Raw genomic sequence first — 24,816 nt, forward strand, 5'->3', positions numbered from 1 at the left:
TTGACATAAATCAAGTTATGCTTCATACCCAAGCACTTGTTTAAGACTCCAATATCTAGACATCAAAGACGATTGCCCAACTACATTCGGGATGTCCGGCTCCAAGGTTGGCCACATAAGTACTCTTAACGGCTAATTTACTCTCGCTGGTCGTGGTAGCCGGGTTGGACCAGAATCCACACAGCCCAAAACTGTTGAGTTCACATTTGACATGGACAAATCACGGAAGTGAACCCCCCCCCCGCCCCCCACCTCAGATAACACATCACTGATTGCTTCTGTGTACTTCCCCCAACTCATCGGCTGACCATAGTCTCAACCAATAGCAGACAGGACGTGCCCCGCAGAAAAGTTCCATGCTCTGGATGCCGGTTTCCAAATGCCCTGGCAGGTTCTGTGTACTAAAGAGTAGTGCAAGTATGTTATATTTGTTTTCAATAACCGTGAGCTTTGGCCATCCCATGTCATATGTGGCCGGCTGTCGAGCATGAGCCTTACAGGCTTCCAAGGACACACCCCCATGTTCACTAGTGAATCTCGACAATGTTCCACTGTACCTTGCCTGCGTTACTCCTGCCTTAGCCAAATGAGCCTCCCAGCGGCAATTTCGTGTAACCCTCAGACCTAGATAGGCGTAATACTCGACCTGTTCTATCGTCCCTGCATCCAGCTCAAATGCTACTGCCAGCTTTATCTTCCTTCTATATGCATTAACAATCAAAGATGGCGTCTTCGTGACATTGACCAACAGCCCATTCATACCGCAGAATTCCACAAAGGCATTTAATTCCGGATCTAGCCCAGCAGGCATAAGGGAGAGGAGGACCACAGCATCTGCACACATTAGCACCAGCATTTTATCCTTGGCTAAAATCGGGACATCCACCTGAAGGGCCAATAATTCCTTAATCACCCCATTGATAAAAATACAAAACTGGTAGGGTGTCAGGACACACCCAATGCGAACTCCCAGCCCTATATCTATTTTCGCGTTAATACTTACATCCGTGCCCCGTCTCATGGTAGCTGTATTCCCAGAGTAAAGACTTTATATGGCCTATAAAAACGAGTTCAGCACAAAAAGTGGCCCATAGTCGTGCCCTGGGAACAGCGTCAAAGGCTGTATGCAAATCGATGAACACAGCATATAAACTCATTTTTCTGAGAGTAACATATTAATCACAAATTCGGCAAAAGCGGAGATATGGGTCAATTGTGCTTATTCCGCTACTGAAACCAAAAAACATAACAAATAGTGGTTTATGATCTCATTTTCCTCAATCCACTTTTCCAAATGTTCCAAGTTTGCTTGGGCATATATATTCCTACCTTAAAAGAGAGATGGCACGATAATTACTGGGAGAGTCATTGGTGCCTTATTTTAAAAATAGGTACAATTTCTGCATTGGTCCAAAAAGCAAGGTACTAAATCGTGCCTGAGGGCTGTATGCCCCGTCTGCTTCTGCGGCTTTGCAGCGTCTCCCGCTGCTGGTCCGCCCGATTCTTCTTGCCCTTAGCATTGTGCATGGGTCCGCTCCTGCAGAACCCTATAGAGGACTTGCACAGCCCACCACCAGCGTCCTTGGTCCCTCTTCTCCTCTGATCTGCAACCAGATCTGGGATTTCTTTTCCCAACAGGTGCTGCAGCTGGGCTCCATTCTGGGGGTGACCATTTTTATAGTCCATTGTTGCTTTCTACACATTGCAGGCCGTTCTTGAGGGGCAGGCTGTCAAAGTCCCTTGTTACTTTTGACTGAGGATCTCTATGCCTCCTCAGGGCCACCTCGTCTTAGTGCCTGTATTGGAGGCAGCCTTTGTGTTTTCTGTGTTCTTGCTCATCTTGGTGTTTTCAAGGCCATTTGTTTCTTTTGCATCACAGTAATATATGGTTCTGCTTTCAACAAGAAGGTTGGGGATGGAAAGATGGGCTACAGAATTTGGACATGTTTTATTATTCTCTGTGATGACTCCAAGATGGTCATCCTTATCCCCAAGGAGGGCGTTCGTCCTCATGAGGCCCTCCTGCATTAAACCACCCCTACGGGGACTATTGGGTAGTGGCCTCACCTTATGAAAAGGGCCTCCACTTGGGGTGAAGTGACAACACCTTGTGAATCGTCACATTCGCCAACAGCATGATAATGGCAGGTTTTATTCAGCGCGATACCAAGTCTGGTCTACTTCTATGCAATAACTACTAACTAGAGCAGACCTCTGCAGTTGTGAGGAATCCGGGCTGAGGTAAGGGTCCCAAATATCCACCACAGTATTGCATCTATTCAACATGCTTGTGGCCATCCATCAGGAGTGGGTCCCGCATTTGATATTAGTGGGCTTTTCCAACCGAGGAAAGCCAGGGTGTGGAATCCACTCCAGGCTCCACGCACTGTGTTCATCAGAGATGACTGTCCTGCTGTCGAGCTGAGAATACGCGCTTGCCTGGGGAACGTCAAAATCACAGGTTAGCCAGACACCAACGCTTCAAGGCAGCTGCAACCAGAGGCGTTGCTAGGGAGGGCTAAGGGGGCTATAGCCCCTGGTCTTTTGGTTGTAGCCCCTGATCGAAGCTCAGGTCCTACAACCAAAATGCTAGCTAGCCCCGAGTCCCGCCAGTCCCGACATTAGCGTAGCCCCTGATCTTTTCCAGACCTAGCAACACCCCTGGCTGCAACTCAGACTTTGAGTCTTAGAACCGGGTTTAGAGCAGATATAAAAATGCGCATTTATTTCCAATGTGACAGATACGAGCAAAGAAATTACGTGTTTATTGTCTTTAATACAGACACTCTACTGTGACAGTAGGTGATCATTTTGACAGCTATTACTGCGAGTACAAAACACAAGCTTGTGACAAAACAACACCAGAGACTATTCACAATCCTAATGTTAACTCCATATGAAACCATGCAAGGTATTGTGATGTGCTGTCTCTATAAATCTGCAATGCCTCCGCCGTGTACAGACTACCGTCAAATGGAGGAAGCAAGCGCAGGGCACATGGCAGACAAAACATTGCACACAAATAATTTTTAAGGTCGAAGCCGGCAAGTGTTCCATCATCTCCCCTCATGCCCAGTAAAGCATGAAATGACTCTGCATCACTCGACAGCCTCGGAACTGCGCTGGGGGAAATAAGGGAAATAAAACACAAATACATCTCTTTGCAGCAATTCCTTCGCAGAGCCCTCGTGGAACAGAGTGTGGGCTTTATAAATCCGTGTGCAGTTGACCTACAAATGGAGAACGCTTAAAATATATAAAAGAAGTATTTTCTACAATGAAAGCTGGAGGTTTGATGTGTAAGCCGGGAAGATTGCTTATTGTGTAAATTAACCTCATGCAAAGATCTGCATTTGAACTCTTGTGAGGGTCCGGATGTGACAGTCGACCAAATATGCATCACACAATCAATTAGCTACGAAGAAAATCCTAGTTCTGGTGTGCTTCATTCCTGTGAAGCCAATGGGAAGTGAGCACTATTGAGTTTTATTTCCTGATTATATGGGCCCTCATTACAACCCCAGCGCTAAACCATGGCGCTATTAGCACCATGGTTGGTGCTGGTGTTGTAACGAGTCCGCCATGGTGAAATGGGGAAATACTGCCCCATTCCAAGGTTGGCGGGGCGGTATTTCCCCATTTCACCATGGCCCTTCCCCATTCCCATTTTCGCCCCATAAGGCTCAATAGGACTTGGGAAGGCGCTAAGTACGGTACCACAAATTGCGGGACCGTAATTATCACCGAGGTCCCTTTGCGGCACCCTACTTTAACGGCTGGTAAAACCAGCCGTTAAGGTCGGGTCCCGGAAAGGGACCTCGTAATCAGGCGTTAAGTGTTTAACGGCGCCAACATCTTTTACGGCGCCGTTAAACCCTTAACGCCAGGGTCGTAATGACCCCCATGGAGTTTTATGTAAGATTCCTCATCTGAAAAAATAAAATCGACCTATGACAAGCAGGGTTGGGGTAATGAAAACATGTCTAACTTCCCGAGGTTCTGAAGCGTGCAGCTCTCAAGACGTGAACTACACATCGCATGATCCCTCTCCACTAATTATGCTGGCTAGTGTTAATGGGCTTTGTAGTGCAAACGCCCTGAGGAGCCTAGGGTAGCAGACCCTTATGTTTGGTCCAACCATTGTTAGGAAACATTCATCAAGAACAACACCGACCCCATTTATCTTCCGGGAGGTGTAAGGGTGGAGAAGAAAGGTGACATATTTGGGGCTATAGACTTTTATTAGTAATAAAGCAAGAGAAAATCGATCTTTCCCTTTTCCTAAGAGGGATTTCTTTGGTTTCGCCCACTTCCCTACCAAGTACTGCCACAAGGAAGGTGACTCATATTGAGCTCTTGGTTTGGGTCCTCGTCCTTCGTTTCTCTTCTTCTTTGGTTTGGCCCACTTGGTTCAGAAGTACTGCCATGAGGAAGATGACTCGTATCACTCTCCTGGGTGGGATCCCTGACCCCGGTTTCTCTTCCCCTCTCTTTCTGTCCCCTTGGCTGCCTCGCTTGCCAATGACTGACACGAGGAAGATAGTCCTGCTCATAATCTCGGTACAGGGTTTGTGCCTCCCGCACCTTTCGGCCCCTACCGGTCCCCGCCCCTCTCCTGTTACCTTATCTGCAACCGGGATGCATGGCCAATTCTTCCTGGGGTCCTTCTGCGGCTCGGAGTGCTGCGCAGGCTTCTCTGTGTCTTGGTTCCTTCCCCTTGCAAATCTCCTGCCCAGTCCTTGGAGTTTGCATCACCCTTTCCCAGGCTCCCATTACCATCTGGATGCCGTCGGGTGAAGGATTCCTGTTGTCCTCTTGAATCTGGGAGCGGACTACTCTAGGCTCCATCCTGGCCTTCTCTGTATCGTCTTCGTACTTCCTGGGCTTCACAGTCTCTCGTTCTGACAGGAAATCCTCCTTTGGACTTTATCACGTAAGCGGAACCACGCCTCTGCAGACTTTTTACTGCTGCAGTTTCTCCTTAGTATTGTTCCTCATTGCTCCTATGTCCCACCTCGTCCCAGCACTTGGATTGGCTATGTTCCTGATGTTGTTTTTCATCTCTGTACTTTCCAGCACCTTGAGGTAGTCTACAACAGCACATAGGCCTAGTCTCTATAAAGAGATTAGCAGAGGACGAGGAGGCTAGAGTGTAGGTGGTGTGATGTTCCTATAAGGGCTACACCCTAGATGGTCATCCTTCTCCCTCGGGGGAGAGAGGGAGACCCTCCTCATGAGATCCTCCCTCATTATACCACCCCCAGGGGGACTATCGGGTAGCGGCCTCACATGAAGGGGTTCTCCCTTTTGGAGAAGTGACGACATCCAATGATTTGTCACAGAGGGCCACTCAGGGGAGGCACATTTGTCTTGGAAACAAGACAACACAGATTTGAAACCCGGTCTCGAGCTTAGAGACTGGTCTCTGTTATTAATTATGTTATAAAACATTAATTAAACACCTACCAAAACAGAGCATATAGTCCCTTGAATGTCCAATCATTCTAAAGGACCGCTACTCCTTCAAGGAAGTGAATACCCGATAAGAGGGAGCTCTCCAATTAGTTCCTGAGTTCCAACTTCCACATGCATCAGCAAGATCATCACCCATGCCCTATAGAAGTTTGTGGAATCCCAAAAGCTCGTCTATTACCAACAATGGTGTGCCAGATCCAAAACTAAGACTGACATGGCGAGCCTCTTGGTGAAAGCACGCTCTTAGCCCTCCTCCTGTGGCACAACGTCATTGTCTATGACACAGTCAAACACAATAAAGGAATGAGAAGGGATATTGGAAATGGAATCAAAGCGCATTTGATCCCTCCTCTTTAACATCCACTTGCGGTATACAGTCTTTTTGCAGCAGAAACTTCACGGCAGAACTCTTTTTAACGCTTTTTATAACTAACATTTTGTTGCAAAATGCAGGTGGGTCCTTTGGCTGAGACACTATGAATGATGGAGCGTCATCGATGTCTGAAGGAGGGGTTTACCCACTGCATTATGAGGGAAAAACCGGTGAACAATGTGGTAAAATATACAGTGGTCAAATGTCTGAGGGAAAAACATGGAATCCCATATGCAGCCTTTGGCACATTAGCAACCATTTGAAATGTACCCAGGTCATCTCTGTTATTGGACCGACACCAAACCTAGATAGCTAAAACACAAACAAATGCAATTTGGATAGCAGAAAATGACTTACATTCGATTGTGTACAACATAATACAGATTAGGACATCTAACTGACTAGCCTTTTTAATTAATGAATCTTTTAAAATGAACTTAATCCTGGAGACCAGTCTCTAAGTGTGGGACTCGGATTCGAACCAGTGTTGTTCTGTGTTGTTTTGCTTCCAACGCAGACGCATTGCCCCTGAGCCATCCTTCCAGCATTAAGCTCTGTCTGCAGCCCTCACTAATAAGTGAAGAAATAGGTGCCTCAAGAATGAAGACTAAGTTTGGTTCTAATGCAAGTATTTTGTTCCTATTGTTCTGTGATGTTTGTTTGTTTTATTCATTTATAATGCGCACCAGACCTGAGGGTAAGAGGGTGCAGCAGTACAGGATATGCAAAGCTTACAAGGGTTACAAAAGTTAAAAGTTACAATTTACAAGGTGTTAATAATATAACATATATAATACAATATAATGCAATAAGTTATATACAGGATACTAAACAGTAAATTATATACAGGATATGATATTATATAGTGATTGCCGGTAGTGTAGCATCGGGGCAATACAAGACAGAGCAATTTACAGTATATACAGGCTGTATCGGTTTATAGTCATAATCTCGAATTTACAAATCTCGAGAAAAAAAAATGTCGAAAAAAAAGGCCGAAAAAAAAAATGTCAAATTTTTTTTAATGACTTTATTTTTCAAAATGGGGGGTTTCCCCCCCAACCCTCCTTTTTTTTAGAAGGAGCTTTGCTAAGCACTGAAGGAACTTTTACTATTTCAGGCACAGTGTTAGGGACGGGCCCAGTATTTCATAGCAAGAATGTGCTCAATGATATGATAGGTTATTTATAACGTGCTTTATACCCAGAGGTTTCTAAGCGCGGGACCCGGGAATCGAATCTGTGTTGCTCTGTGTCTTCTTGTTTTCAAGGTGAGCACGTTACCCCTGAGATATCCTCCCGAGACAATGGGCCTCATTACGAGGTGGGCGGTAAGGTATTACCGGCACCAGTAAGGGCACCGGTAAGGGCACTGCTGCCGGTAATCCCTTACCACCCTACTACGAGTTCCCTTTGCGGGTCCTCCCTTAACGCCTGGTTCTACCAGGCGTTAAGGACCCGACCCGCAAAGAGACTTTGGAGCTAATAACGGTACCGCAATTTGCGGTACCTTTATTAGCGCCTTCCCCATTCCCATTGAGCCCTATGGGGGCTCAAATGGGAATGGGGAGGGGCCCTGGGAATGGGGAATTACTGCCCCCGCCAACCTTGGAATGGGGCGGTAATAGCTCCATTCACCAGGGCGGAGTCGGTAAGGATTTGGAGGCAGCCATGGCGCTAATAGTGGAAATGACGTTCAATCAGAGAGCAGGTAACTTACCAGAGTGCCACATACTTGATGTCTGGGAATCAAGCTTTGAGACCAATTTTTTAATACGATGCCTCCTACCAACACTAACTCAATGTCCCCCTGTTTGAAATTGTAAATAATGTTTGAAAGTGTAAAAAATACTCATGAGTCTATTGTATGATCTACCATTGTTGTAAACAAATTTGCTGCATGATGTATGTCCAGTACCTAATCTGGAGGCTATATTAATGTATATCCAAGATTGTACGACCAATATTCAAGCTGTCTGTAACCATGCCATGATAGCCCAGGGTCTGTGCGTGTAACAAATGAAATAAATAAATAAATCCATTTCAACTAGCAATTCATTGGGCCTCATTACGACCCTGGCGCTAATGGGTTAACGGCGCCGTAAAAGGCTGTGGCGCTGTTAACCCATTAGCGCCTGATTACGAGGTCCCTTTGCGGGATCCGACCTTAACGGCTGGTTTACACCAGCCGTTAATGTAGGGACCCGCAAAGGGACCTTGGTACTAAGTACGGTACCACAATGGTTGAATGGGGAATTACCTCCCCGCCAACCTTGGAATGGGGTGGTAATTCCCCATTGAACCATGGCGGACCAGTTACAACACCGGCACCAATCATGGTGCTAATAGCGCCATGGTTTAGCGCCGGTGTTGTAATGAGGGCCATTGTACATGTTAACACAGAGGTCAATGGGCCAGAGAGGCAGACCAGGATGTGCAATAACAGCACATCAAGAGAAACATATTAGAATACTCATGTAATTTGATATTAATAGGAGAGAAAGGAAAAGTTTTTCGTCAGGAATTCCAACTTGTGAGAGACATTTGTAGGCATACATTAATTTTAATTTGGCGCAAAGAAAGACTTTTAAAAGAAGACAGACTTCTGTTTAGCGAGGGAAGTTTAGAACACCAAAATAAATAAAACAATGCAAGGGTAGGCTATTTGCCCAAGAGTTAAGTCAGGATTGTGCACAAGAAAAGTACTTCAGGGCGAGGTTCACAAATTACATTTCTGGATAGACACCAAATAAAATTAACATAGTGCAACTGTAATATACATACACACACTTATAATAGGGTGACCACAGATGCCCTATTATATGAGGTTAAATCTATGAACCTTTGACTTTTGCAAACATTCTGTTGCTAATAACTTGTAACTTGGTCAACGGATCTGTGAGAAATGTTCCCAAATAAATGCCTACCAGCCCCCACCCCTCCCCCGAAATGAAACATTTGGGGCAAATTCGCCAAAACGTTCAAAAAGGGCATACATGGAGGTGGCCCAGGAGGATTTACACCGAGTGCAGCTGACGAAGGGGTCTAGAAAGGAGGTGGCACATCAACAGTGTCAGTGGCGATGGGGAAGACTTCCATTGTTATACGTTCTACCAATACCATGGTAATTTCCAAATAATTCATTACCTGTAGAATGATAACTGGGGTTATATAAGATGGGTAGTTCAATGGGGAAACCATTGCGAAAAGGAAATGAATGTAGGGGGAAAGATGGGGCATGGGCCAGCAGTCAGTTGCCCATGCATTTTAATTGTGTTGGTGGAAGAGGGAGAGTACTCATGGCCGTTGGGCTCTGATAATTTAATAGTAAGCGGGATATGGGCCTTGGGCAGTAGAAAACAGAATGTTTGCCTCCTCATTGCAGCATTGATAGTGAACATGGCCCAAGACCATGGCTCCTTTGATCTGGTTAGTTACTATACCTGTGGTATGGGCCATGGCAAGTTTTTTTTTTTTCTTTTTTAATAATTGGTGCAACAGGGACAGTGGCCACGGTCGGAGGCCATCGCCAACAGGGTCTGGAGAAGTTATAGCATAACAAAATTCTTGAAATACAGTGAAAAAACGATGGCACTTTACCCCTGACAAAGCCACTTCATGAAGTGATGAAACAAGAGTTGTTCATGGCACTGTCAGAATTGTGCTGGACATAACGTGGCCTGGCTATCAACTACTACTTGTGCATCAGCTACCGGCACACGAAGCTCAACATCGAACAATAAAAAAGAGCTTCTGGAGTCCACATGACCAAATGATATGTGCATTGTAATCCTGTCAGACCCTTGAAAGCAACTGATTCAAACTGCATAAAGTGCAAGGTCCGCACACTGCCTCATACGTCCATATGTATAGCATCCATGTGTGTTGAAGGCCACAATCCTAAGTGTCCAAGTATTGTTGTCTACTGAGATGAGTGGGATGCATCAGTACAATGCACTTTGTCACATCTCACAGTCACACATGAAGGGTTTTTGATGAGGGCCAGGATATAGAGTGCCTTTTTTTAACCTAGGTTAATTCTGCATGCTTTTTATGACAGAGTGAAATCCTCCCCACATGCATGGTGGCATATCATTATATTTATATATGCGCTAATATAATTGGGTTAAATTGCCAGTTTTTATTTTTCACAAAAAATGAATACAATACAAAAATGGAGAATCAAAACGAGAAGTCTGGGGGTTTTCCCAATGCATAAAAAAAACTAACGGTTCTTTTGTGCTCATAAAAAGACTGCTGACAGGCATAGCACCGAAATAAGGCATGGACCAGCTCGACAAAGTAACAACCACAAAACATCAACATCGTTAGAGATGCCATGACGACATAGCCAACTGACAAGAACACATGTGCCACCATGCACACTGGTCACTCACGCACCAACCTACACGAAGAACATACTCAGTGCTATGACGTACTGGACTGACACACCCACGGCCATGTATTGTTGTTATTTTTCACATAGGCCTCCTATAGCACCGCAGAAACGCAAGATGCCTGAAGAGCTCGTGTATACATGCTTACAGATGCTTTTCGCTGCCTATCCCCATAGAGACGCCATCCTATATGTATCTACTGCTACTTGTGACACTCTGTCGCCTTGTGACGCCATATAATGAACCATATACCGCCACCCAGAAATAGGCCCGAGTAGGCCGCAAGCAAGAGTCCCCAGGCAGGAGCCTCTCAGCCGAAATCCTCTAAAAACAAAGAAGCAAAGCGCTGACCACACAGACCAGCCCCAACGTGAGCCTACAGCCAAGGCCGCAATGTTGCAACCCACATGCCGCGCTCCCAGAGCCAAGGTTACACCTGCCGGCGCCAAGCGTCCCTCACAGCCGAAATACAAATCAAATACTCATAATTCTGCCCCAGCTACGGTCTCTCCACATGTGATCAAGCCGAACTGACAAAGTGCCAAGTTCACGAGACAGAAAGCCGCAGGGTTCCACGTCTAAAGACACAGGTTGCAACAACGAAGCGACAAGTTGGACACCTACACCAATGGGAAAGGCATGATCATCAGCCACTAGCAAAACCTGTCCATTGTCCACCAGTTACACATAGTTACACATTGTTGCATGCACCAGGTACATCGCGAGCTTGGAACGGCGATGGTCCCAGGCTTGGGGGCTCGCGAGGGAACCAATCAGAATACGAGGGGCACCTCATTGACACCATTTTAGTTAGCCAATCATCAAGTGTCCCCTTGTAACCAATTTGTTGTAGCAAATGTTAGGGACAACCCAAGTGTATCACCTGACGCGTCCTTATCCACTAATATTCCTTCATATAGGTAGCTATACCTACCCAACCACTCAGGGAGCCAACCTGAAGTGGCGATAGGTTTTGTGACGTTTCTTCCCAGGTGACGCGAATAGCGGGTCATACTACGGTAAAAAGGGCCTGTGAGCCCACTAACAGTGAGAGGGTCTCCCCAGATGCATACGGCCCAAGAACAATCCGTCCCGTTACTACAGTAAACGGCAGTAATTACTTTGCTCTTGTGTGTGCCTTATACTCCTTTGGGTACGCGGGAGGAGTTGGGGCGTCCCCAGCCCCGGAGGTCCGCGGTCGGCTCCGCCGGCCCCCGGGAAATCACCCCGACAGGTGATTGTAAAAAGAGAAGTACATCGACTATCTACTGCTTAACGTTGCTTCTTCCTTCTTTCCAGCAGCCAGGCCTGTATTCAGGTACCTGGGCATATGATGGCCATGCCTGAGAAATGCATTTGTAAACACGAAGATCAGCATTTTTAACAATCAGTTGCAGCAGAGCTTTTAATGGATCTACGAAGTGGTAAACAATATTTACCCTTGGACTGAACATCAACGGGTCGGTCAATTGAGAAGAGGCTCTGTTTTATGGATTTCCTATCTTTACCTATGATTGAAATAAGCATATGTGTTCATTTTCCACTGTCCATAGCATTGCAATATGTTTAAAATAGTTGTGAATATTGTCATTTATAATGAAGGAAATACACAATCCTGATGAATCCAAGGCTGGTTAAGTTACAGAAGCACATCCAGGGCCTCATTACGAGGACGGCCGCCGACCTGGTAACACCGTTTCTGTGACATGATATCCCGGTGTCACTGGGATATTACAAGTCCTGGCAGCCTGGGAAGTCAGGCGGCGGGAACTGTAAGTGCCCATTCCCGTGGGGGACACATAAACACTAGCACCATTGCTAACGGTGCCGGTGCTTCTATCAAAACCATGCCTGCAGGGTCCACCAGGGCGGCGCCTGCAGGCATTCTCGTAGTCTGGCAGACTTGTGATAAGGCCCATAGACTGTGTTGTGTCTGGAATTGGGCTACTGTTCACTAGTGCCTTAGAGCTGGCATAGAGCAGATTCTGCATAGTGAGGAGAATGCAGGGTGCTGCCTAAAAAGGATTGCAAATGGAACACATGTTGCATGAGAATAATGTATTTTGACTGACTGTAATATAAACAAGAAAATAACATCTTTTAAATAAGGAAGTTGCACTGTGTAAATACATGGCTAGGTGTTGTAAATTAAGGTGACAAATAGAGTTTGGAAATAATATCTTTGGGATATTTTTCTTCATGAATTGGGCAGTGCAGAAGTATTGGATTGGCATCAATTGTAAGTAAATGACGTGGGTAGTTGGCCAGTATCTAGCATATGGTGGTCATACCTAAGAACATTACAACAGTGCCTGGCCAGGGGTGCTGGTACCTGGGAATTTGATGGCAAAAGCTGTAATATGGTGTGAGTGCTGGGCATACAATGGGGAAAGTCATATAATGTTAGCACCTGGCACCTACGGCAACAACTTGCAAAGGGTATACCTGGACATACAAGGGCATTATCTCGCTAATAGGGCATTTGGTCCTACAATAGAATACCCACCAAATATTCTAAATCCCAGGCATATGATGTGAGTACCTGGCCATACAATGACAAGAATTGCACATGCAAACAATACCTGCATATTACACATACCTGGCTAGATCATGGCATTGACCAGGACACAATCGGGGTAACCGGACATACAATGACAAGACCTGACCTAATATGAGAATGTTTGGCAAATGATGGGGTGCAAAGGCATTTAATGGTCATTTTAACGCACAGTGTAGGACTTGTGAAGGCAATGACAATGCCGAGGAATGATTTGAATACATGGTCATAACTTGTCAATTCTTTGTAGGTCAGAAAATGCATATTTTTTGATATGAGCTGCAGAGCCTAATATGGCAATGCCTGCAAAGTTGTGAGAGCACCCACGCATATGAATGATACTGAGAACTGGGAAATGGTGTGAGAATCGTGGCATGCAAATGCCAAAAACACAGTATGTTTCCGCATTGTAGAAGCCCAAACTCTTTATCCGATCAGTGTTTATTTATGTCGCCTTTCAGTAGCTTGTATTCCTGAAATTGTGTGTTGCATATTGAGTGCTTTGTGACGGCATAGCAGCAGCTTCATTCGTGCTCCATTACAAGAGCACCCATTCAGATTGGTTTGATGTCCTGACCGAAAGCACCTCAGTCACACTGTAAGCCAGCTTTAGTAAGAAGCACCTCTTCCTATAACCGAGACTTAGCAAATAGAAAAGATTAGCCCCTCCTTAAAAAAAAAAAAACCCTTCATAGTACGAGTTTAGGACTGAATTAGTAAAACGTTCACATCATTTCCACAACTACAATACGTTAGGCATCATTTCAAGTTTAGCGGTAAATTGGTGATACATCTGCCGATTTACCACCAAAATTGTTTACTGCTACTTCCACTCGCACCCATTGACTAATCACAGAATTCCGAGTGGTGGTATGGCAACATAGATCTAGAAGTCCCTTGGGATTTGTGTAGGATTTATTACAAGCACCGATACCCCATACCAAATCCACCTATTTGTGGGTCTAAATTGGAGGTTTTACCTCCAGTATCATCCTGGAGGTCAATCCTCCACTTCAAGTCCACATTCGGAATTTGGTAGTGTGCTAAAAGTGGCCGTGGCAGAATTACTGCCACTTTTTGAACCACTCTCCCAAACTCACATTGAGGCCCATTGGCGTTTTGTTTGGGTGGCTTCCCCGCACACAGCCCATGAGAGAGCTTTCCAATATGACTAGTGTGGAGTCTTGCATAAGAACAAACACATGGGATATTCCTGGTCGTATCCTGCATCTACTCAAACAATACCATATGAAGACTTCTGTTAAAATAAGCCCGGGCAAAACAGGCAAACTATCTAAATCTGTTCCCACAAATACCGGATCGAAAAAGGGATGTGACCTTGCATCCATATTGTTCAACTTGTACAGCTCTGATCTTCACATAGCATTGAAAGACATGTGCTGCTTTACTCCAAAGCTAAACTCAAGCCCCATAAATTGGCTAGGATAATCAGATGACCTAGTAATGGAGAAGCCGCCTATTGGATTGCATGGGTCTCTTCGTGTTCTTGCTGCTTATTCTAAAAATAATCATCTGAAAAATAATTATGATAAAACAAACATTGTGGTTTGAGGAAATTCTCATGAAAAACAGATGATGTACCGATTGAGTTTGTTTACCTTGGTGCGCTCTTAAGCAGCAAGAATATGAAATCGAGATTGCAGAATTATGTCGCATTCAAGGCCGTACGCAAATTCATGTTCTTAAAAAAAGAATTTACATTGTCAGAAAGTGGTTCCTCGATTGATAGTCTACTTAAAATATATAAACAATTATAAGTCCAGGTATGTTTTATGGACTGGAAGATTACCCAGAAAAAAAATCAATGATTGGCTAAAGACAGTATAGGGAACACTCTGGTGAAATGCTTTGGGATTACATTGCGGCTTTTCTGTTGAAGCAATTAGGTGAGAACTGGGACTTACCTCTCTATTCACATTATTAAAGATGAAGCGCATGAGTATTCTACATTAAGATGATCACAATTTATGATAATTCTCCCCTGGGTCGCGTTAAGATAATTCACGAAGGCTCCACACAATGTAAAATAATGGAATGTTTGTAAAAGCTTGCATATCTCTCGATGAATCGATAAATTGGCAGCAAGATTTAACATTGAGTTATTTCCAAATAAAGGCGACATTGAATAATAGGGCCAAACTCTATGGGATTACAGCTATAGTGCTGATTGCATCAAATAAGGTTTATTGAACTATAGCAGACAGAATTCCAAAATCTTACCCCTGTCCCTGATTTGTTCAGAGATCTTGGATTACACTTGTTCATAATGTCACTGTGATTTAATCTGTTTCGCTTCCTACAGTCATAGTACTTGGCCCTAGATTAAAAATATCACAAATGCAAACTTTGTAATCAATTTCTAGAAATAACTCAAGATTTGTTGAGTCAATGTAAGGCTTTACAATTGAAATTAATTTGAAGTTACCCTATATTTATGTATGACATTTTAGCACTGGACACAGATGCGCACTGGAATCATATCAGGGCAGGAAAATCAATTAGTCTATCCTCCATAGCATACAAATTATGTAGACAAATTCACGCTCTGGCTCGAGAAAAATATAAACTACATTTTCTGATGAACTGTATCAAATGACAACATAAGTATTAAGCTGTATTGGAATGCAGATACAGTTTGTAACATTGAATTATCTATGACACTGATCAGAAAATATTTGTATCTTTTTTATATAGATGTTACTTTAATGTATTTCATATAGTTTGTACATATAACGTGTGTAAGGTTTAATGTGTAATCATGTCACACTAAAGGAATAAAACAAATAATAAAAGCATACAAGACACCCAAAATAAGATCACTTGAGAGTGGAAGTTTTCCCATTTCTTGTTTTAACTATTTGAAAAAGATTCATGTTTTTTTTTCTCTGTCAAAACCTTTCAATGTGGAGATAACAATTGCAAATAAAACCTTATTAATTTAAGCTCCTGTTATTCAAATGAGAGAATGTATCAATAAAACAGAGTCAAAAGCTAGAACCTATCGAGAGACATTTTTAAGGGGTCGAGCTCAAAAGTAAAGCGTAACATGTAATGCAAGTGGTCTTGCATGGAGCGCTTCCACCACTATTGGTGGCCCTGCTGCTTTTGGCTCTGTAAGAAAAGGGTGTGGGGGGGCTTTAGTGGGACATTGTGAGGGGAAGATGTGAAACCTGTGGTGTTGCTGAGTGCAGCTTGGAAGTAGCCGGTTCCTATCTGCCGATCGGCTTTCTATGGGGTTCACAGTGATACTTGGGAGTATCTCATCCGTAGGGAAGATCCCGGGATCTGATAGACTACAGCTCTTTGGGTCTGGTTAGCCGCTGATGTGGGAGAGTGTGATCAGGCTAAAGAGTAAAGCTAGTCTTTGCTTGGAAGGTGCTGATGTGCTAATGGCTAGGTATGTGGTATCCATCTAGGTGGGTTATATGTGTGTGTAGCTCACATTTCCACTGTCACTCTCTTTCAAATAGATACTTTGTATTGCATGTGTAACAAAACAAATCTGTGGTCTGGCAGATATAGGGAGAATCTGGAACCTCCACACGATTTACTATAAGCTACTTGCAAAGGGTTATGGGAGATGAGAACCTTTTGTTCAGAGAAAGGGCTACTTAGAATTTGAGGTAACCCATTTTGCCTTCCCTAGTATGTTTGTTGGCAGGCTGAGAAACACCTCAAACCTCACTCTAGCATGCTCAGGTGCTGTGCCCAGTGGCCTGCAGGGAATGTTGCCAATCAATATCAGGACCCTCCTTGGCAAGGGCAAGAAGGCATTAGTAAGGGATATGGAATGGACTGGAATCTCTGCTTTTTCAGGTCGAGCTGGATCAAAAAGCTATGAAAGAAATACACGTTTTGACCATGTGGACTCCCTTTGGTTGCCTGGTCATTTTCTACTTTTCTTGGGATGCCTTGGCTCTTGATAGCTTTTCTCCTTAAAGCATGAGCATGTGAGGTACAGTGTGTATATAATTTAGGGAGATAGCCCTGGTGTCTAAAGTCCAACCATTTATGGTACAGGACCTGCAAAGGAGGGGGTTCGCTTTGCTGTCCAAAGCTTGGGCGTGCACAGTATGCGCCTTTTATGGGGGATAGTTCTGCTGTCTAGAGCCTCAGCACTGCATGTGCAGGAGACGTGACTTAGGGGCGTAGCTCTGCTGCCTAAAGCTTGAGCACTTAATTTACAGTATATGCAATTTAGAGGATAGTTCTGTTGTCCAAGGGCTGGCCATGGATGATGCAGGGCATGCAATTTAGAGGGGCTTCCCTGCTGTCTACACCCTGGCCTTGTACAGTAAAACATGAATACATTTTATACCCCTTGCACGTGGATTCCATTAAAAAAAACCATTATAAATGCCATCAGCAAAGTGTAATTTGCAGGCAGTGCTTACATTTTTCTACAAACCTAAGGGTAAATGAAAGGAGTACAAGTGATTTCGCCTGTTTTTTACGCTTTCGTTTTTTACTCCATTTTGTAAAAGTTGAACATTGTATGCAGGGGACACACCAACACAAACAAGCCAATTGCTGGTCCCCCATATGCCATTACCACCTTTTACAAGGACCCCCACTGTGTATCTTCTACTCCGATGCATCATGTTGTACCAAATGCTTCTGATCTAAATTACCCCCCATGTCCTTTGCCTTATTTGACCTTAAAGTCTTTAGTGATGAGACTCCCGAAAATGTTTTGCATACTGCCTGCAATTGCCTCAATCTGTTCCTTTTTTGTTTAAAAAACAAAAACTATTTTATTCAGTTTACCATCATATAAACATACATAAAAATATATTTCAGTGAAAGCATCATAACTTTAAGACTAACAAAACATTTTGAAGGTACGACAAGTCTTCCCCCCACTTAAATACTACCATAAACTCAACTATTAAATGAGAGAGAACAAAACAAATAAAAAAACAACAAAAAACTCAATCCGTTCCAACATATTATTAGTTGCTAAAAAGTATTCGGATTCACACATATGTTTTTAAAACGTTGTGTAGGTGAGTATGAGTGGGTATGAAAGATTGATGTCTGAGGATAAGCATTCAGAGACGGACAGTTTGGGTGGTTTTATTTAGTTTATTGGATATTTCTAAGGTGCCTAGACAACAAATGGTGTTTGTAAGATTTGCAGTGATTTGCCCGCTGCTAAAACTACCGCGGGCAAAACGTTCGCATGAGAAAGGTGCGAACTACCAAAAGTTTGCACCTTTCTCATACGAACACACATACAAACTCACACCGACACGCACAACACACCCATAACACCTCCCCCACCCACACTCTCAGCACACCCCCACCCACACCCCTAACATAAACAAACCCCACTTACCTTCATCTTCACTCTGGGTTCCCTGCGGCGCCAGTTCCCTTTCACTTCCGTGATCAGGAACCGGCGCTGAAGGGTCCTTTGCTTTTCTTTTATTTTTGTAATGGAAGGCTGCAGGGGTATCCCCCGCAGCCCCCGTTCACTATACCATAAAGTATACGCGCCACAAGAAAAAAGAGGGTCGGGAACAAGGGAGAAAGATACAATAATGGTCCTACTAAGACCTGCAACATTCGGATTGTGCAAGTCTAGAACAAGAAGTGCGTGGGTGAGGGGGTGTGTTGGGAGTGCTGGTCTACGCAATAAGTGAAGTGCTAGTGTGAGAAGGGAAAAGCAGGGTTAGGAGGAGCAGGTGCAAGGGATCAGGGTAGGCCAGGAAGGCAAGTGCCAGCTATTGTGGTGGTGTGGGTCCGTATGTTAAGTGCGAAGAAGGGAGGTGGACTGGGCATGGGGGGGACTGGAGCCCTGTAAAATTCAGAGGGAACCAGGCAGCCAGTCACTGAGGCAGAGGGAGGAGTTAGCAGGGGAGGGGGAGAGGGAAAGAGGAGGAGAAAAGTAGGGTCTTGATGAAGTACGGTATGAGGTATACGTATGTTGGTGCAAGTTCCTTTTTGTGAACTGTAACCACTGTAAACACATCAACATGTATTAATCTCAGAAATGGTATGACAACTAAAATACTCTCCAAGACCATACAAACAAATGCTATCTTAAATTTCTTTCCATTTTCGAAGACATCTTAATTGTTTTTTTAATCTGGGTCCATACACTTGAAGTAAAGTGTTGCCCCGGTTCCATAGCAGTATAATCATATAACCGGTGCAATCAAAACAAATTAGGATCAGAAAGGCCAACCCAGTAGTGGAAAGCATAAACATAGTGAAATACCCACATCAGACTCCAATCTCTAGGATTCAACCCTTCCCTCATTGGCATTAATGGCGAGTACTGTCTAATCTCTTTGTCACATGAACTTGACTGCATAGACAGTATGGTTTCCTCATGCAAACTCCTTGCGGCCGACATGGCTTCTGGGGCTCTTGTACTCACTTGTGCACGTATCCATCGGGACCCATTGTGAGGTTCATCTGCATGACGCTCTGAAATTCTGTCTCATTGCAGCAGTATTTGAAGACTGTGTTGTTATGGTGACAACACAGGATGTAGGATTTGTTATCAGAAAGACGAGGGCAGTGAAATCCAAAGTGATAGCGGCCCTTGTGGTCTACGTATGGCTCACAGACCCGGAAATGGGCAGAAAAAGCTAAAAAAGAAAAACATTGGAATTATTTACCCAGACCATACTTCAATATAATATTCTTTCATTCTTTAAAACATTGATTCTTATTGTCACGCTAATATCTTATTACAGAATTGCCATTAACAATAGCATCAAAGCAATTAATTGCACATAATTGTGTTTTTTCTGTTTGATGCAAGGTACAATAGACTTCTGAAGGAGTAACAAACATTACAGAGATTTTGTAGATCAGACTTGGGGATACGAACCGGCAGCAAATCAGCTGTCTTATGAACTGAAAGTACTGCTTTTAATATTTCTGACCTTATATTTTATGTCGACCTCACTGAGAAACTCAGCATCTCTGGAGGCCTATGATCCACCAGAAGCAAGGAAATGTGCAGACTTGAACTCTGCCGGTGCAGGAAGCATTGAATCAGAAGATAGGCCTTCCCTGTCTATGCCCCAAGACTCTGGAACCTCTTCCCCATCAACATTCCATTCGCCTCTGTACTTCTACAGTTCGGGGAGGAGCTCAAGAGCCTCCTCTTTAAGGAATGGCTCCTCCCTAACACCTAGGTCCATACACCCTCTAATCCAAACCATACACAGGATTGCGTGATCTGATCCCCACTGTTTCCTCCCCTAGTTACTCGTAGATCCCATTGCTGACAATTTCCGTCGCTCCACTATTGTTAGATCCCCACTCCATTGTTTCTCTGCTCCCTAACCTTGTTCTTCACCCTATGTAAAGTGCTCCGTTGTTCCCCAAAGCTAAGTCCATGCTCAATAAATACCATAGTAATAATAATAGTGCTTTTGTAATATACAATTGAAGTTAAAATACTCATCAAATCTGTTCTAACACAAATGGATATAGCCTAATAATCGAATCGATAAATTAGACTATGGGCCTCATTACACGGTAGGCGGTAAACCATGGCGCTATTAGCGCCATGGTTCATGCCGGTAATTTACCGGCACCGCCTTGGAGGAAAGGGGAATTACCGCCCTATTCCAAGGTTGGGAAGGCGGTAATTCCTCCTTCCTCCATTGCCCTTCCCCAGTCCCATTTTTGCCCCATAGGGCATAATGGGAATGGGGAAGGCGCGAATCACGGTACCGCAAACTGCGGTACCGTAATTAGCTCCCTGGTCCCTTTGCAGGTTGGATTTTTAACGCCTGCAAAAAGCAGGCGTTAAATTCGCCAACCCGCAAAGGGACCTCGTAGTAAGGCGGTAAGGATTTACCGGTACCAGTAAAATACCGGTACCGGTAAACCCTTACCGCCTACCGTGTAATGAGGCCCTATATCTTTATGGCCTTTAAAAAAACATTCACTAAGACATCAGACCACATACAAGCAAAAGACTGGCTCCAATGAATATCTGGAAAAAGGAAATACGCATTAAATCTGGAAACTGCATCAAGGCAGAGAGTTTGCCCGGTGTAGATTGCCTAATCTCGTCTTCCTCAATTCAATATTATCCTTCATCAAATAGTTCAATTTTATCAGGAGCAGACAATGTGTCATTACGGTGCCACTTAAACTCTAAGAGCATGATTCTAATCCTTTCTGGGTAGGATATCCATGAGGAGCCTTCTGTACACTACGGTTGATCAATTGTCTAGGATTGCTTCACAGAATGTGCATAAGCGATTGCTTGCACACATGAAAAACGGTTTGCAAAAGAGCTTGTTCAAACTTCCGGTCCCCAAGGTATGCATGAGGAGAATCCCCAGATTCTGCCAACATCGCACATTTCCCCAGACAGTGCGTGTGTTGGGGCTACGGCAAATTATATACTTTTTCCTGTTCTGGGCAAGGTGCACACTGCCACACAGAGAAATCCACTGCCAGGCACATCTGCCAAGCATAAAGAAACCCTCATGATTATCCAGTTGCTGTATCATGCAAGCTCGAGGTTGGTGCACAGAATCACCAGCAAAAAAGATGATGTCTGGGGACGGCAGCAACGGCAGCGTCACCCGATATTCGCAGTATGCAAATTCCACTGTGCTGTCTGGATGCCTGAGCTAACTAAACCTGTATGCAGCCGCACATACCACACTGAGGCAAATGGGCAGATGTGGGTGTAAAACATAGAAACCCTACTTTGAAGGGATTGGTTCCTCCGGCGTTTTCCACATCTATGACAGGTAATCACCACAGCTGTGCTGCTTCCGAAAATGTTTGGCGTCTGCATCCTGCGTCGATGACGTCGATATGCTGTCCTCGAGGGCCTCCGTTGAGCCGACGTCACTGAATGTTATAAGGGTTCCATGTAATAATGTCGCCACAAAAACCTCGCCATGAAAAAATATCGCCAAAAAATGGCTGTTTTCTGTGGCGACATTATCTTTTTGTTTTTTTTGCCCCTGTCCCCATATATATGGTTACCCATATAATATCGCCACAACCTTTTCCCGGCGATATTATTTACGGCGACAATATATATGGGGATAATATTACCTGATACCTGTTATAAGTAGGACGCACGACGCCCATAGCCTCAGTTCCATTTTTTCCGCGAACGTGTTCGCTTTGGAGATCTCGGAGCGCCTCTGTTCTTCTGTTACTTCTATCGGTTCTTCGAACTTGGTGTTTGTGAAGATATCATGTCTTCGTCTTCTTCTACCCCGCGGTCGGGATTCAAGAAGTGTCGGGACTGCGGTTCCAAGATGTCACTTACAGACCCGCACGACGTCTGCCTCTAGTGCCTCAGGGAGGACCACGCCACCGATGACTGTGACGATTGCCAGTCGTTAACGTCGATGGCCTTGTGAGAGCGGAAGAAGAAGCTTACTGTAGCTAGGGTTTCCAAACCCTGAAAGTCAAAATCCGCTGGGCTTTCGACAAACGATTCGAGGGGCGACTCTCTGCGTCGTCGACGTAAATCCAGGGGGTCTCGGTCCCGGAGTAGTTCCCGCCATTCCTCTGCCTCCTCGTGCGAGGACTCCGCCAGACGGCGGGTTGCTTGTCCCAACAAGCATTCCTCTCCTGCGGAATGGGATGCATTTCGTACGGAGATGATGGCGATTTTCCAATCGCAGGGTTCCGTTCCGTTCCGTCCGCGCCTTTGAAAGAAGCTGTCAGGGAATGTGCTAGGGCCAATGCAAGGGCCACCGACTTCAGGGTTCGGGCGGTCGGCACGATCATCGGGAGCCTTTGAGGTCCCAATCGGACAAGGTGGATCGCTCTAGCCAAGCCCGCTCCAGGTCCCGGTCCTCAACGCCCTTTAGAGTGGCGTAACCTGTGAGGTCTTCTAAGAAAACGTCGACGCCATCGGCGCCATGTCCGTCGAGGGACTCTCTTGAGGCTCCGACTCCGAGGAAGTCGTTGATGCCATTGGCGCAGAGGCCGTCGAAGGACACGCTCAGGGCACTGCCCTCGAGGCCTGTGTCGAATCCATCGGCGGCACGCTCGACGTAAATGCCAATTCCATCGAAGCCCTCGACACCTTTTGTGGAGGCTTTACCGGAGATTTGCATCAGTGGAAACTATGAGGAAGGCCCTGAAGAAGTCAGTGAGGCCTGTATTTGAACCTTTTTCTGTGCCCTCATCCAGGGATTTATTCCAGCCTCTGGATTATATCTCTGAGGTGGATGAAGGGTCTGAGGAAGGTTTGGTACCTGATGAGGTTCCTGACGACCTGTTATCTGGTCATAGCGTCAGTCTTTGCACACAATAGTGGCGATGATGTAGTTATTCTGTGTTAAAATATACAATCACTCACATACTTGAAAAAATGCAAATGTTTATCAAATGTATTAAAGTAGTGGAGTAATTACTATATGAGGAAAGAATAAAGATGGTGGTGGACAACTTCATGTCTTGGAAGGATAGCTCAGGGGCAACGTGCTGACCTTGAAAGCAAGACAACATGGAGCAACACGGGTTCGATCCCCAGCCCAGTGCTTAGAAATCTCTGGGTATTAAGGGCGTTATAAATAACCTATCATATCATATCATATATAGCCAACGGGAAATGAGCATCATGAAGGGACGGAAAACAATATATACATTAGAAGGAGTAAAATTAGAGGCTGTTGAACTGGTATCTACGCAACTCAAATGAGTTTCCAATTGAAGGTTTGAATTTGCTTGAATGACAGGGCATTTTTAGAGCAGAGGCTCAAAACATTTAACAAGATTTGAAAATGTATTTGAGCCTCTCACATTGATCGAAGCTTCTCGGCTCGATCTGACTGCAATATCGGGTGGCTACCCTGATGCATCATCATATCCTGACATTGCAAAGGTTGTGGCTATTAGAGAGGCCAGGCCTAATCGGGGAAGGTGAGGACATAACTGCAGGACTAAGAATAGGTGCTTCTGAGGGCTTTCCGGGAACTAAGATCCTCTTGCTAAAATCCCTCACTGGTGGACTGGATCCAATGGGCCCCGGTGCCATTCCACCTGATCCAAGGGTGTTATTGCTCTTAATTGTAACTGCCATGGGTCCCTCCCACCCCCCAGTGCCAAGGCCTTTTTTGGTGATTTCGGTGTTTCGCCATTCAATGCCTTCTAACATGTTTTCATTAATTAACCCCTTAAGTGCCAAGGACGAGATATCTCCTTGCCTAGGATAAACATGGAACTGGAAGGCGGGGCTCAATACGTAGCACCGCCTTCCATTGACTCAGCAACCTGAGAAGCAGAAGGTTCAGTGACGCCACCACCAGATAAATATGGTAAGTGTGGTGGGGAGGGCTGAGGAGGCGTGTGGTGGTGAAGGAGCAGAGAGGGGGAAAGTGGGGGAAAAATGGTGGGGTGGGTGCTCACAGTTCCGAGCATGCTGGGAATGCAGGTTCGTATCATGGGATTCAGCCCACAATTCGAACAAGCTGATTGGCTGTGCTGTCTGTCCCGGTTGCTAATGGACTGTGGGCATTTTTCAACTGAAGTGCATTGATGTAGTTGTGAGATTTACTAATTCACAATTAGAAGATGTATAATACTATTTTGCACTGATAATTTGGCCCACGTTTCATCCTTCTCTTTTTTAATACTTCTACTCCTTTCTGTCTTCTTTCATTCTTTCGTTCATCATTTTATTTTATTTTCTATTCTTCCTTGCTTTCCACCCCTTTCTGACTTCCATTTCTTTCCTTCACTTTCAATCTTTGTCTCCTTACTTCCTCTCTCTTGCTTCCTCATCCATTTGTCTTTCTTCCTTCCTTTTTCACTTTCCTTTCTGTTTATTGTTCCCTTTTTCCTCTTTTTTTCTTCGCACCACTTCTTGTTTTTCCCTTTCTCCCTGTCTTTGTTCCGTTTGTTTTCATTCCTCATTTCTTTGTGTTTGTCATTTAATCATTCTTTGCATCGTTGATTTACTCCTTTTGTCTTTCCACCTCTCCTCATTCTTAATTTTTCACTCATCACTTCTTTCCTTCATTACTGGCCGTGACCTTTAGC

General features: G+C 44.6%; 1 protein-coding gene across 1 annotated transcript in view; it reads right to left on the reverse strand.

Moving 5' to 3' along the window:
- Positions 1 to 24,816, reverse strand: part of SHISAL1 (shisa like 1) — a 798,077-nt gene that overhangs the window by 346,248 nt on the left and 427,013 nt on the right. Inside the window, exon 3 of the mRNA XM_069628146.1 lies at positions 19,208 to 19,421. Coding sequence (XP_069484247.1) covers positions 19,208 to 19,421 — 214 coding nt within the window. The remainder of the gene's footprint in view (positions 1 to 19,207; positions 19,422 to 24,816) is intronic.

Source organism: Ambystoma mexicanum, chromosome 12 (genome assembly GCF_040938575.1).
Source record: "Ambystoma mexicanum isolate Mex_15411 chromosome 12, UKY_AmexF1_1, whole genome shotgun sequence".
In the NCBI taxonomy this organism is placed as follows: domain Eukaryota; kingdom Metazoa; phylum Chordata; class Amphibia; order Caudata; family Ambystomatidae; genus Ambystoma; species Ambystoma mexicanum.